General features: G+C 41.3%; 1 protein-coding gene across 4 annotated transcripts in view; it reads left to right on the forward strand.

Annotated features, from left to right (window-relative positions):
• The window catches only part of LOC147612128 (putative sulfur deprivation response regulator), an 87,220-nt gene extending 83,586 nt beyond the window's left edge, over positions 1-3,634 (forward strand). For all 4 annotated transcript variants that reach the window (XM_086783995.1, XM_086783996.1, XM_086783997.1 and 1 more), the window contains 2 exons: positions 2,973-3,086; positions 3,234-3,634. In XM_086783995.1, coding sequence (XP_086640121.1) covers positions 2,973-3,086; positions 3,234-3,386 — 267 coding nt within the window. In that variant the 3' untranslated portion in view covers positions 3,387-3,634. The remainder of the gene's footprint in view (positions 1-2,972; positions 3,087-3,233) is intronic.
• Positions 3,635-15,400: the final 11,766 nt, after the last annotated feature.

Here is a 15,400-nt window from a genome sequence, read left to right on the forward strand (position 1 = left end):
AAAACCTGAGCAGCTATTTACATAGAAGAAGGTAAGGCAAGCCATGGTAGTCTCTCCATCTTCCCTCGACCTCTCTCTCCTGTCCGCCGATGAATTCTTTCAATGCATGTTATTGACTGATATGGTGCATCACTGAGCTGCAAACTCTGGTAAGTTTATTAGGTGTGGTATGGGCGTTCCCCCCCCCCCCCCAACCCTTCTTTTCCCCTTTTTGTTAGTAGATCCTTCTGTAGTCGCAATTCGGTACCCTCCTGGAGGTGGCTTGGTCTTCTCGCCAAAGGCATTACAACTTGTGACTACAAGTGGCTACAAAACCAAAGGGGGCCTGTTGGGATTGAACTCGGGACCTCCTCTTCCCGAATCACAAGCTCACACTGCTCGGAAACATGCTGGTTGGTGGGGGATGGAGGGTTTAATGCGGATAACGCATAATGGCATCTTTATCTGGAGCCTCTTTATGTGGCTCCACTCTAGCTCAGGGAGGTCCCCAAAAGGATAAACCATGCAAAGCTGGTGTTGGACGAGCTGAAAATGGGCCTGGAAACACTGTTTCTCAAGGTGAGCCAATGATGCATAACCTCTCACCAACAGTAATATGTCAGCTGGTCTCATTGTAGAACAACTTGGGCGTGAAAAAACAACTCCCAAGTATGTGTATGCTTGTACAATCTCCAGTAGTTCTCCATCAAATGTAATGGATTCTTTGTGCAAGCACAGAGACAAAGAAAGGAAGAAAAGAAAATTGTCTTACAAAAGACCACTACCGTCTGTGAGATCATGGTAATACATTGAGAGTGTATCTATCATGCACAGTGGGTGGGAAACGAACTGGAAAAAAAAGAATTTAATTGCCTATTTGATATTTAGAAAGATTCTGACTGAGACACCTTGCTAAAGTGGTGAAGACCGTGAGGCATGAAATAAAAGATTTGATTTGGTATGCTGGTGAAACTAGCTACAATGCATACAAAAGGTTCCGGGCTGTTGTGGGGGTGGACAGACCTCTTCAGCCCAAAGAGCCCAACCACCCCCTTTTTCCACTACTCGGCAACGCTAGGCCGCTGGATCAGATGCACGAGATCGACGGTACTCCCGCTTCAGTAGACTAGTGGTTCTACCAAGACATCTCCCCTAGCTTCCTCAGAGACTACTGGAAGCGAGTGTGGCACAGCCTCTGACCTCGGAAGGTCACTCTTTTCCTTTGGCAGGTAGCTCACAGGAGATTAGAAGTTGGCATGTGGCTGGCCATTGGTGGTTGTCCAGCAATGTGCATGAGATGAAACCACCCACAGTAGTCGCAGTGCCATTGCCTTTGGGATTGTCCCAAAGCACAGTAGGTTGGGATGAGGATTCTTCATCTTCTCACCACCTCCGGGACTTCCTCCCGCATCATCAGCAGCAGTTGCCTGGGTGGCGGAAAGGCAGCTGCAAGGGAAAAGCACATGACATCCCCTCCTAAACTTGGAGCACTTGGGCACCTGATGCACCTTTGTTTCTCTTCGAATAGTGTGGGGGGTCATCACTGTATGTGAGAGCAAATTTCATGCAAGCTGGACTAAGATTGGTCCAAGTTTTTGGAGTTCCATGGCTGCCTACCTAGACTTGACCAAACATTTATGCAAATTTTTGCTACATGGAAGACCAATTTAGGGAACCCAAATGCACATGCACAAGACTTGCATATGCAAAAATGCAAATCCTAATTTGAATGCAAATACAAAAATGCAACCTTGCTTTGTTCCTTGCGCATCTTGCAAAGCCTAATGCAAAAATTGCTTCCTAGGGCCAATGAGGTGATAGCTCAAAGGGGTAGAGGTGTTTTAGTCTAGGACCAGGAGTTCCTATGTTCAAAACCCCACATGGTGCTTCCTCTGCAGCATCACCTACAGGCGGCGGATAAAAAAGTGCCTACGGGTGGGCGCCTATGGGCAGTGAAAAGGAGGATCTCGGGCCTAAGGCCAGTCCAAGAAAAAAAAAAGCTTCATAGGAAGAACTTGAATGCTGTGATACCATTGTAACATGCATGTGGAGCTATTTTGGATTAACTCTAAGGACATGAGATATACACACTAATCCTACTCTTGACAAGTACACAATAGAGAAGAGAGACAAGAGATGTGAAACCCTAATTACTATATATTTCCAAAACATGCTATATATACAATGAAGTTCCTGATTTGGTATGCTGTTTGCTACTATGCATACAAAATATTTTTGGCTGTCCTCCACTTGTGCATGCTCAACTCACGTGAAAACTGTTGTGTCCCGCTGATTCACAGCTTCTCTGGTGATCCACCATGTGCCCTTGCTACTACATTGCTCTAGCTAACAATGCTTACAAATGACCATTTACCTACCTTTATATAGGAATTTGATGGCAAGTCATGCACTGGTTGGCCAATCCTTTTCCGACCCTATTATCCAAAAGGTCATTAAACTTGTTCATATCATGCCCGACTTGTGTTCCATCCATTGGTGCATGCCTTAGGCACCTTCCAACACTACCCAAATTGGCCATATCCTGCCCCTAATCTTGCCTAAAGGGCAGTTGCAAGGGGAAATCATGTATATGTGCAACTCTGCTTGGACAAAAATCCAAATGAACCGGGCCGCCTCATCTCGTTGACCGGCGTGAGCATCTTATGCAAATGAGATCTAAACAAAGTTTCCACACTTCTTGAGCCCCGTACGCATGGTCAGCTTCAAAGGGGGATGGTGGGATGGAGAAGTCGAGGAGAAGGTATGCCAAAGCCAGAGATCCCATGAGGTAGGCCACGGTGCTAGTACCTCCTGAGTGAGGGAAGGAGGTGAGGGCGTTGGAGGAGGGCTATCGGGACATCCCGTTATAGATAAGAAGACCATGTGCAGCTCCTAGCTCTAAGAAATATCTCCCATACACGAGAGAGAGAGAGAAAGAGAGAGACAGAGAGACAATTCACAAAAGCATTGACAGCTTCGATTTGATACAGCAGATCTGGCTGCTTTTCATCACAGTTGGTGTGACTGCCACACTCAGATGGTGGTGGCTATGGTGGAGCATCCTGGTCATTGTCTCTGTGTGTGCTACCCCTCTTGTTGCTAGACTGGTAATTAATTATTTTCCTTGCTGTGCACATAACAGTTCTTTGTTTTCTGCTAGACATAATGACATCTAATGAAAAGTAAGAAGACAAACAAGTCATCAAAACTAGGAGAACCTTATATGCTACTTGTATTATATGGTCATATTGCAGAGGTGGAACAGTTTTGATTATAGAAAGACTCCAATTTGCACGAGCACTGAACTCCAGCTGGTCTCACCAGAAAACGATCTGGTTATGCAACAGCCTGCCCTTCATGAAAGTGAGACGAGCAAATCTGCAATGATTTTGACCACATCCATTTGATGTCTTGCACTAGGCGAAGCAGCATGCAACCTAACATGTGCATCATGTTAACAGTTCTAAAATATCTTAGCAGCTTTTGTCCAAGTGAAAGATATTTCACACATGAAACATTCACATTGCTTTATAAAAGCAAAATTGTACAAAATTTTAGAGCTGTGTATGTATCTCATTCACATTGCTATATTAAAGCAAAATTGAACAAAATTTTAGAGCTGTGTATGGAGCAATACAACCATGACATTTTGGAGTAGGCTAAAGTTTTGATGGCTAAAGTGACATCCATGTGGTCTTGATGTTGGCTATTCCTCCACTTGAAATGATTCAATTTCAATCTGTGAATTCCAACTCCGTATTTCCATCTTGTTGCTGTTCTCTTCAAACTTTGTGTTTAAAACTTTTATCACAATGAAGTCGGTCATGATCCTCTCTCTCTCTCTCTCTCTCTCTCTCTCTCTCTCTCTCACACACACACACACACTCTCTCTCTTTTTTTTTGTGAAACTACTATGTTATTCTATATATTTGAGAACCCTCAAAGTGAGAGGCGCTCATTACAGTGCATCTAAAAACAATGGAGAAAAACTTCATAGTTTTGTTCTCTCTCTCCACACGCTTTTTTTTTTTTTTTGGTGAAACCACTATTTTATTCTATATTTGAGAACCCTCAAAGTAATTGAGAGGCACTCATTAAAGTACATCGAAAAACAATGGACAATAACTTCATACTTATGTTGATCACTTTAAACTGTCATGCAATGACTAACGTAATGATCGACGGAAGTGTACATATTTGTCGATCCAAGGTTGTGCAAACACCTCATAATTACGATCTAGCCATATTGTCCATATAGCCTAATATCTCACCCATGCAAAGAAAAGTGCATATTCTTGCAGTTTGGAAGGATATCTTCCAAACGTCCAAAACATTTTCACAAACGTCACCCGAGGGAATTGTTCGCATATCCAAAAATAGATGATTCAAAAAATCCCTTGTCAGTGCATGCCCATAGCGAATGACAAGTACTCTCCATGTGATGATGGCATCGTAAACAATTTGGGGCTCTAATTTTTCACTTTGCCAAATACTCTCCTAGGAGCGTTTTCGTGAGGCATCTCCATAGAAAAACTTTCTGTTTTGAAAGCAATTTGCTTTGCCATATCTTTCCCAAATTACCTTTCCACCAGCTTAAGTACTTGTTCATATGAAACAGTCTATCCACATGTCCCTTTATCCATGGTTGTGGAAGCAGTAATCTATATGCCCTTGTTGTTGTCAGTCCATAAAGAGGAAATTACATAATATAACCAGGTTGACTATTCTTTAGGAGCCAATCATCCTGTCATTGTCCAATCGATATATAGGACATATCCTTATGTCCTACTAGCTGAGCAACAAGTCTCCATAAGGGGCAGTAACGGCTCCCAATCGTCATGCTTGTGGAACAATAATGGTGTGCCTTGAGCCGATATGACATCTCCCACACACTTGCAATTTCCTTTGTGTGCTAAAAAATAAGCGTTTCTTGGCTAGCCACAAGCACTGGCATATCAAATGCTCTACTCCAATAAACATTTCCAGCTACCAATGTTTTTTTAGGAGGCATTGACCTATGTGCCCAATGCAAATGTATGAGCACAGGCTTCCAGTCTTGCACCAATCTAGAATAGTAGGGATTTTTCCTTGTACTTGACCCACCAAGATATCCCAGTAGGAGAGATTCTAATGTCCAAAAGAATCAACCTTGTAACACGCACACATTGTAGGCAGCTTCCGTGTCCATGGTTGTCCTTGTTTTTGTAAAGTTATTATCATAGTACTTTTCCAAACAAGTATATAGTAACGCACATTCAAGATTTTCAGCCCACCATGCATTTAGGGTTGCAAACATGCTTCATTTTCGATGGCCCTAAAGCCTTCCTATCAATGCTTGTTTTTCATAACAGTTCCCATTGTGATGACATGAATGTGTCAATCGGTTTTTTGTCCCAAATCAATAATGGCAAGAATAACTATAAGTAAGTCATTATGATGGATTGTACTATTTGCAGCTTGACATGCAAAGGCCATGTAGACAAGTGCCAGTTATCAACCTTTTGTTTGAATTTTGTGAGCACTCATGCAATTGCTTCTTTGAAAGATATGTTCCAACACAAAGGGTATCCCAAATTGGCTTGGGGGTAGTACATCTTGTGGCCAGAGGGTACTATGCCAATCATCTTGTTTTAGTGGTAGTAACTTCGACTTTCTAAAGTTGATTTTCAGCTCCACACTTATCTCAAACAATTGTAAAATATCCATAATCATTGTCAAATCCCTTTAAGTATTTGACGGGAAGAAAAAAGAGTCATCGGCATACGCATGTGCAACCATTGATGACCCATCTAGCTGCACGAGTCCATGTAATTCTCTTTCCTGAGTAACAATATCCATATACATCAGTAGAGGATGAGTTGCAATTGCATACAACATTGTGCTTAGTGGTGGTTAGCCTTGCTTAATCGATTTTCCCAAAGTCCAAGGTGATAAATCTAGTTGTGCTACCTATATATAACTAGTAGATGACTTTTGTCATTTTTTGACCAAACCCTAGATGTTTCATGGTGGTAGCAATAATGCTTGGAAAGATGAACCCGTTGAAATGTGCATTTGCTATTAGGAGCGGATTACTGCTCGGACACAAAGTGTCCAAAGATGGAATTATTGTTAATCTGGCAAATGTCAGGATGATAGTCGAGCTTGGTCAACCTCAAAACTTGAAGGAGCTTAGCAGATTCCTTGGTCAAATAAAAAAGCATAACAGATTTCTCAAACACCTTGGTGATGTGGCATAATCACTATATAGTCTCACAAAGAAGGGGGTGGAATTTCTTTGGTGTGAAGAATGCAGAAAGGCATTCCAAAATTTGAAAAAAAATGCTTGCTAGTACACAAATAATTCAACCACTAGAATGGGATGACATTCCATGTGTTTGTGGATGCATCCGACATAACCATGGAAGTGTGCTGATGTAGCAGCTACAAGAAGGGTGGTACAGACCAATATACTATGCAAGTCGAATGTTGACAATGTTGAAAAGAATTATAGCACCACTGAAAGGGAAGCTCTAGGACTCATTTACTCAGTCAACAAATTTCGGCATTATTTGTTGGGCAATCAAGTTGTATTTCATGTAGAGCATCAGGCACTACTATATTTGGTAAATAGGCTAGATCTGAGAGGGAAGTTAGCAATGTGGATGCTTTTATTGTTGCAAGAATTTCATTTCATCACTATGCACACTCTCGAAAAATCATAATGAAGTAGTGGATTTCCTTATCAGAATAGACACAGGAGAGAAGCCTACAGGGATAGCTGATGAGTTTCTAGATGCAAGCCTATTTGCTGTTTAATTTGTACCAGTGGAAAGAAATTGGTATTTTGATATATTACAGTTCATCACAGAAGGGACATTACGTGATGACATGACTAGAGATCAGTGGAAAAAGTTGGCTCTCAGAAGCAAGAGTTTCCTTAAAATTACAAGGGATTTGTACAAAGAAAGAATATACAAGTCGTCCTATCGTCGTCGTGTACCGGACCATGAACAAGCAGCTGTGTGTTGATAGAAGCATATCAAGGATTGTCGGGCGGATACTACTCTAGTGAAACAACATGACAGGCTAAACAGAATGATGCAAAGAACTGACCTGGCCACTAAGAATATTATCACAACGTTGAAAAACATAGCAATGATGCAAAGAACTGACCTAGCGACTAAGAATATTATCACAACATTGAAAAACATAGCAAATTGTGTGATGGAAAAGCTATTGAATGAAGACAAAATGGCCAAGGTAGATCAAATTGAAGAACAAGTCTAGTAGCTCTTAGCTCAAGTCCAACAATGTTAACCACATATTGGGTAACACATTCATATGACAACTATGTCCGCACACTTATGTAATGGGCACCTGTGCTATATTGTAAATCCCATCATTTGATGAGGAAAATGCGCTAAAGATGCTCCCAAGTATTGAGCTTCAAAGGACAGACAAGAGGATCATGTCAGTTGGCCAAACCATAGAGAAAAGCCTTGTAACTATGTTTTGGGTGCCTTGGGTCACTTACTCCTCTCGAGCAGCCTAGTGGGAAAAGTCTTGGAACTATAAAAGCCAATTTCTCTTGTTTGTAACTCATTCTCCCATTTGTGCAATAGAAGTGGAGTGTTCTCTTTCTCCCTCTCTCTTGAAACTCTAATCTAGCATGTGTGGTGTGCTTAAGGTTAGGGTTTGGGCCCTCTCTTGCTTCCTCTCCCTCTTTCTCTCTCGAGTGATTAGGCTAACCAACACGATCCTCTTCCGTGGAGATTCCACACGATCTTTGCGAGAGAGCTTGCACCACCCGTTGGATTAGAGCAACCGCCCTCGATGTGACAAAATGAGTGCGAGAGGACGGTTGACGAGCGGCTATGGTGGTGCTCTTGAGCCATGCTCGAGCTCGGATAGGCAACTTCCCATGACAGGGTTTCCTTAACAAACAAAACCACCAACAAGATGCTGCATAGGGACTTGCTAAGACAGTAGCAATAGGACACCATTGGCAAACTATAGGAGGAAGCAACAAGACTATAGAGAAAAGGAGATGAATGGGAAATGGTGGTCTCCGAGCTTAGAGCAACAAACAATGAGATCCAAAGCAAGCTACATTAAGCATAATAGGCAACTCAGTTAGAAGATCAAGCCACGGAAAAGAAAACCTCCCTAAAGACAAGGTCCCAAGAACACAGCAGCAACGCAACATAAGACCATCAGCATAAAGAAATTATATCTTGTTGCACAGATTAAAATAAGAAACTCTGAGTTTCGGCACTACCTATTGGGTAATAAATTTACCTTTCATGTGGATCACTCTGCCTTGTTGTATTTGGTAGATAAGAAGAGTCTAGCAGGAAAGCTAGCTAGATGGATACTAATACTCCAAGAATTTGAGTTCACAATAGTGCACACCCTAGGTGCCAATCATACAGTGGCAAATTATTTATCCTGGATTGAGTCCAGAGAAGCCCCACCAACCGGAGTAGCAGATGACCTACCGGATGCTAAGCTATTCACAAAACTAACAAGTCATCCTCCCCATCCCCCCGACATGGTATGATGAAATGCTAACATTTGTTGTCACAGGTCTGATGGAGGATAATCTTTCTAGAGATCAGCGGAAGCGGATTGCCATCCATAGCTAGCACTTCTAAGTCATAGCCGGCCAGCTATACAAGAAAGGGATCGACCAAATCCTCCGGAGGTGTATCCCACCACATGAGCAGGAAGCTATCGTCAGAGAAGTTGGCCAAGGAATTAGTGGAGGACACTTTGCAAGAGAAATCACCAGGAGGAAAATCCTCCAAACAGGTCTCTGGTGACCGACAATACTTGGTGATACATATAGATGGGTCAAACAGTGTGACGTATGCCAACGTCTAAGCCAGCCCCAACAGCAGATAGAGACAGGATGCCACACAACCCAATCCTTCCCCTAGAACCATTCCACAAATGGGGCCTCGACGTTGTTGGTCCATTTAAGCCGCTAGCCCGTTGTACTGGTAACAAGTATATCCTGGTAGCTACAGACTACAGCACCAAATGAGTGGAAGCCCGTGCTCTCCAGAGGATAACATAGCATAATCAACTGCCAAATTCCTGTAGGAGATGATAATCACTCATTTTGGATGCCCAATCGAGTTGATTAGTGACCAAGGCAAGCACTTTGTCAATGATGTCATCAAAGAACTGGTCACCCAACATCTCATCATTCACAAACTCTCCACAGTGTAGTATCTGCACTCAAATGGTAAAGCTGAATCAACTAAAAAAATCCTCAAGAAGATTCTTACAAAGTTGGTCAATCAAAATCACAATGATTGGGATGAAAAGATTTATTCAACTTTATGGGCATTGCACACAGCCTACAAGATTTTAATCAGAATGACCCCATTCAAACTAGTTTATGGCACCGAGGCAATCGTACCAATGGAATTCCTAGTGCCAAGTCTCCGCATTGCCATTACAGAAAAGTTAAGCCCGGAAGAGTCCCTTCAACATTGCACCTGGACCAACTCCTTGCACCGGCGGATGAAGCTCGATTCAAAAGTTTCTACATCACCATAGTCATTCAAAAAAGAAGAAAGAAATGGGTTGACTGCCACTCCAAGTTCCGGATGTTCAAGAAAGAAGATCTAGTCCTCTTATTTCAGTCTTGCATGGGTTCGCATCTCGAAAAATTGAAGCTTTGGTGGACAAGACCATTCTGGATCAACAAAAAGTTCTATGACGGAACTTTCCTTCTCAGCACGCTCAACGATGAACGTTTCCAGAAGCTATTTAACGTCTACCGCTTGCGACCTACCACCCGACGATGCCACCGAATCCCTTCATTAAGGTGACAGAACCAACAATCCACTACTTGAGCATAGAGTTCAGTGATTGAAGTTGGTTCTTGGAGGGCCTCCAAAACAGGCAAGAAAATATACAACTGAGGGGATCCATCACCATCATGACATTGCCTCAAGTGTTGAGCGACATGATGCAATCTCATAAAAAATCTTCAACCACTGCGCACCAATGCTACATGGTAACTCTTTTTAAATCCCCCCAAAATCCAACTAATCTTGGTGTATCTATCTGTTTGCATGCAGCACCCCTTCTCGCTCCAAGTCATACCTATTTGCCTGAAAAAACGACCTTCTACGCTTTCTCTCACCTTACACATGCTTTGTACACAGCCATGAAGAATACCATATATCTGCTCAAAGGCCAACTTCTAACCCTAGAAAACCCAACCCCCATAGCTAAAAGTGAAGTACCACCCGTCTACACATCCACACTCCATGAAGTACAACACACTCCCAAAATCCAACAGCCCCTAGTTCCTTCTTCTGTCTCTGTTTACACAAGGCGAAGTTACCATTACCTTGAAAAAGAAGCCACCACCTATGACGGTTGTCTAGGCCTTCGTAGAAGTTTCTAGAGTGTTTCTACAGTGAAGGCTAGTCATCTGGAAGTGGCAGTAAAGATCCTTACAACAAAGAGAGAAGCTGAGGACATCCAGAAAGAGAATTGCGTTCTTCACAACACTGGAGATCAAAGAATGGGTTTCAAAAGTTCACTCCTAGCTATGCCAACAACCAGCACAACAATCATAGCTCTGATGAGAAAGACAATTACTTTGGAGGGAGAGGGCACATAAATCAGCATTCTAGAAGATGGAGATACAACAACAATGACACCAGAAGACCATTTATAAGAAGACAATATGATCGTGAAGTTACTAACAACAGTAGTAACATGGAGGAACATGCAAACACAAGGGATCATATTCAAGGATCATGGGCAACTCCTCTACCTCCCATCTTAGTGCTACTACTTGATGTCGTTGGGATATCACTAGAAGAGGCAGATCCATCCTCACCTTAGAGCATCACTTTACGCTCTCAAGTAAGTGATGAAGTCAGGAAAGCAACAAAAGTAGCAGAAGTGGAGATACCCCTACAGAACTTGCCAGCACTAAATCCATAGACACCTATCAACATAGGAAGGCTGCAGCCTTTGGAAGTATTGAAGGATTATTCCCTTGCTCTCCAGAAGAACTATGACCAGCTAATTACCATGATAATGCACGATAAAGACCAAAAGCAAACTGACAACCACGGCACCGCCGAGATCCTCGCTCACATCAAGGAACTCAAGGCAAGTATGCTGGGAAGAAGCCCAGTACTACTACGAAATTTTTCTTTCGAAAGTTTGCTTCCAAGAAGCAATCTCCAAAATTCATCTTGTGGAAGGCATTCGTCATCCTCTGCCTTCCGGATCCACTCTTCCAAGATGTTCCTGCTACCACAGCATTCAGGATCCGGTCTCTACAAGCACCGAACTAGAAGTCATTACTAACACCTCCATTAACTGTGATTAGAACTCGCTCGGAGACTAAAAGACATCTAGCACTCCGAAAGACGACAACTTTGAGGGTTTAAGTCATTGGATTGAGAATCCAACCCATCGGGTGTGCCAAATGTTAGCCGTAGGAGGCTAGCCTGAGCCATGGGCTAGCATCACGGGCTCAGGCTAGCATCCAGCAGAAGCAGCCAGCCAAACATCCACATGTCAGCACTGTCAACTGTCAAGGCTCGCTTACTTAATGTTGGCCGTAGGAGGCTAGCCTGAGCCATGGGCTAGCATCACGGGCTCAGGCTAGCATCACAGCAGCAGCCAGCCAAACATCCACATGTCAGCACTGTCAACTGTCAAGGCTCGCTTACTTAATGTTCGCAACACTAGTTGACCTTGATGTCTCAACACAAAGACCTCCTCTTATGTAAAAGTGCATTATCTTTTCCTGATTCTTTTTTCATCCTATGTAAAAAACACATAAATAATTAACCATAAAACTTACAATAGCACATATAAAAAATGAACCAGTAGTAAATTATAATAGTGTTTAGCACTTAAATCTTAATTGAAAACATGGCATGATACTTTAACATCAAAACAATAGAATATAATGTTAAAACTTATTAAAAGAAGTGAGAGAAGTGCTCCTTTTTGAGTTTATATTTTTCCTAATGCTAGTTAAAATAACCAAAGAAGAAAAAACGTTTTTTAGCTCAAATAAAAAAGTATTAAGTAATTTCTACTCGAAACACAAATCTAATCACAAAAAATCAATTATTACACAAACAAAACTAGTCAAACAAAGCAAAACCACACAAAAACCCATCCAAACAAATCCATGGATGGTTGTAAGCCAATTTCTATGGCAAATTTCTATGGCATTAGATTCAAATGGTAAGTTGAGTGCAGTTTTGCGGGTGAGATTTTGGAGAACCCTACTATGTACAAGAAGATAGTGGGTAGATTGATCTATATGATGATCACCAAGCCAGATTTGAACTATACAGTTAGATTGGAGAGTCAGTTTATACAGGCTCCTCGGAAGCCACACTTGGATGGTGTGAGGCACACATTGTGGTATGTGAAGTCTACATTAGACTATGGTCTCTTTTATGAGTCTAGTATAGAGTTGCAGTTGTTTGGATACACCGATGTAGATTGGGATGATAGTATCGCAGATATGAGATCTACCATTGGATTTATGTTCTTTGGAAGTGGTGTTGTGACATGGAGCAGCAAGAAGCAGCCAAACAATTGCATTATCGAGTAGGGAGGTAGAGTATAGGGGTGTTGCAATGGCAGCATGTGAGGTAGCTTGGCTGCACAACCTACTTGGTGATTTCAGGTTGACATACATGTTATCATCTATTGTGAAAACCTAGGAGTATATAGTTGGCGAGGAACCCAATTTTTCATGCACAGACCAAACACATAGAGGTCCACTATCACTTCATTAGAGAGAGGGTCTTAGTAGGAGACAAATTGATCTCATGTATGTTAGCATAGAGGAGCAAGTAGACATTTTCATGAAAGTTATGGGAGCAGAGAAGCTTTACAGATTTTGGACTATGCTTGGAGTCACCGTTTCCGCCACTATATTACTCGCGTGTTTGGTAGGATTCTAACATGATAGATCTTCGCCAGAGTGATTCTATAACTAGACTACACTAGCTACTAGTCCACCATTGAGTTATGGCATACATATCTTGCCAGCTCACTTACTTAGCATGTTCACATTACGGACCACATGTATATAGTACTTTATTACTCTCTTATCTCTTTGGTAAGAACCCTTTTGTTAAGAAGAAGAAGAACAAATGTTCAGCTCACTTACTTAGCATGTTCACATTACGGAACACATGTATATAGTACTTTAGTACTCTCTTATCTCTTTGGTAGAACCCTTTTGTTAAGAAGAAGAAGAACAAATGTTCAGCCTCTTATCTTGTGTGTTCTCTTGTAGCGTTTATGTGAGTGTGTTGCAAGAGCTTAAGATCTCTTTCTCCCTACATCTTTTCAAGGTTTAGGAGAAATGCATAATGAGTCAAGATTATTTTTTTCTTGCATGTAGGAACCTACTTTGTAAATTCGTAACTTTTTTGGATATACCTCTACTTATAGTGATTTATCAATTATATTTAAGGTTATTTTTATCATTTTAATAATTTTCCAAGGTTTGTCACACTCATAAAGACATGATTTAGAACTAAAATATCGCTCCCATTCACAAGATAGGAATTTTTTAGCAAACCCCTGAAAAGAAATATTTATGTCCTATGGAGCTACCAAACTAGTGTTAACCTTTATTGAGTAATCATTTTTACTCAGCTTTCCTTTGGTCACATTTTGTAGCTCTATTGTAGGTGCATCTTTCAAGCTTGAGTGTTTATATTGTACATCTTCACCAAGATATCCCAAGCCTCCTTAGGCATATATGCATCGTGTATATGCATAATCATAGAGTCTATCACATTGATAGGAAACTAGTATAACACCTTTTGGGCTCTTTCATGCCATTCTTTATATGCGTACAGTTGTTGAGGGATGAGATTTTCTTAACCAATATGTGGCTCCTTTTCATCACTACCTGGCGATGAAAAGGAAATTGGTAACCTTGAAATTCCATTCTTGGAAGTTATTCTTGTCGAGGTTCTTGCTTATAGTCTATAAACAAGCTATGAGACATAACACCATTATTAGATAATATGGAAAAATTTACATTTTGAGAATTTTGAAATTGAGAGGTTTTGTATAATTTGGAAATTTCCTACTTAATGTGGGAAAACAAACGTAGGTATAAAGCTCCATATTTGCAAGGAGATTGATAAATCATGTAGGAAGTGTTGAGAAACACGGATTGAGCTCTTCTAAAAATAAAGCAATTTACCTAATCACAAACTAATCCTACACTAATGATAACACTAATCTAAGGTGGATAGAAATAAAGAAAACTCATAATGATTGTGTGCTACTTAAGATGCATTCAAGTACAATTAGACACTAAGATGAATTATCTCGAATACATAAAAGACTTGAGATAAGTGCAAGTGATATGTTCATTTCTTGAAATGGCCCCCTTTTATATGAGAAGCTATACCCTTGGGCTTATACATCAATATGGGATAATTCCTTTGCTCATGTGGCTTCATGCTAGACTTTGCTCTTGCTTGGCTCCTCATTCTCACTCCCTACCTCTTCCTTGTTCTCAATGGCATCACATTTCTCAAGACCCCCCTTGTTGCCATTTTTAAAGGCTACTGTAAGGTGGTCAGATACAAGTTTTATAACATATTTTGACCCCCCCGTCATTTCTAACTTGCCTAAGTAACTTAGAGGATCTTTGGTTTGGTTACTCTCTAGCTCAGAGGTTATTTTAGAGATGGTTTCTCCCTTCTTAGGGTGCTACTTTGGCTACTCTTTGGTAGTCGAATGTTTACATTTGCATCACTTCCCCTAGGTGCTATGAGAAACTTTGGCTCATGTGCTACTTTGGCACTTCCCCCCCTTAATTCTACTTTGGCTCTAGGTGAGGGATAAATTTCTAGCTTGGGTACATCATCGGTCCCAGAGCTTGGTTACGAGTAGTTTTTGTAGGAAGTAGGATTTTTTTTTAACACAATAAATTTTTGTTTAAGAAATGGGTAGTGATTGGTAGCCCCTTTGTTGCTTCTTCATGCTTCATTTCGATGTCGATGTTGCGGTAGCCTCTTGGTTGCTATGACCTTAACTCCACTTCATGTTCTTCTTGTTGACAACATCTTCTTCGTCATTGTTGGCTTCTTTGGCCCTCTTGAACATTGATTTGATTGTTGCTTTGTAAAGGATTTTTCAAATGTTTGATTTTGGTGATAGTGCCCATGTCGGTGTCGAAGACCGTGATCAATTAAATGTCGGTGATGCCCATGTATTTGCCGATTTTGATGATGATCCAGAAGATGAAGAACATGCCAATGGTTTCCTTGCCAGAGACATGCAAACGGATCCCATCACGCTCATGTACATTTGGATTTTATTTGATGTGTGAACAACCTCTTACGGAAGAGTCGTCACACCCCAAATGTTTAGAGCAAAAGGTTATTTTGCTTTTAAAGAA

Source organism: Cibotium barometz, chromosome 46 (genome assembly GCF_041138505.1).
Source record: "Cibotium barometz isolate CiBa-2024 chromosome 46, ASM4113850v1, whole genome shotgun sequence".
NCBI classification, from domain to species: Eukaryota; Viridiplantae; Streptophyta; class Polypodiopsida; order Cyatheales; family Cibotiaceae; genus Cibotium; species Cibotium barometz.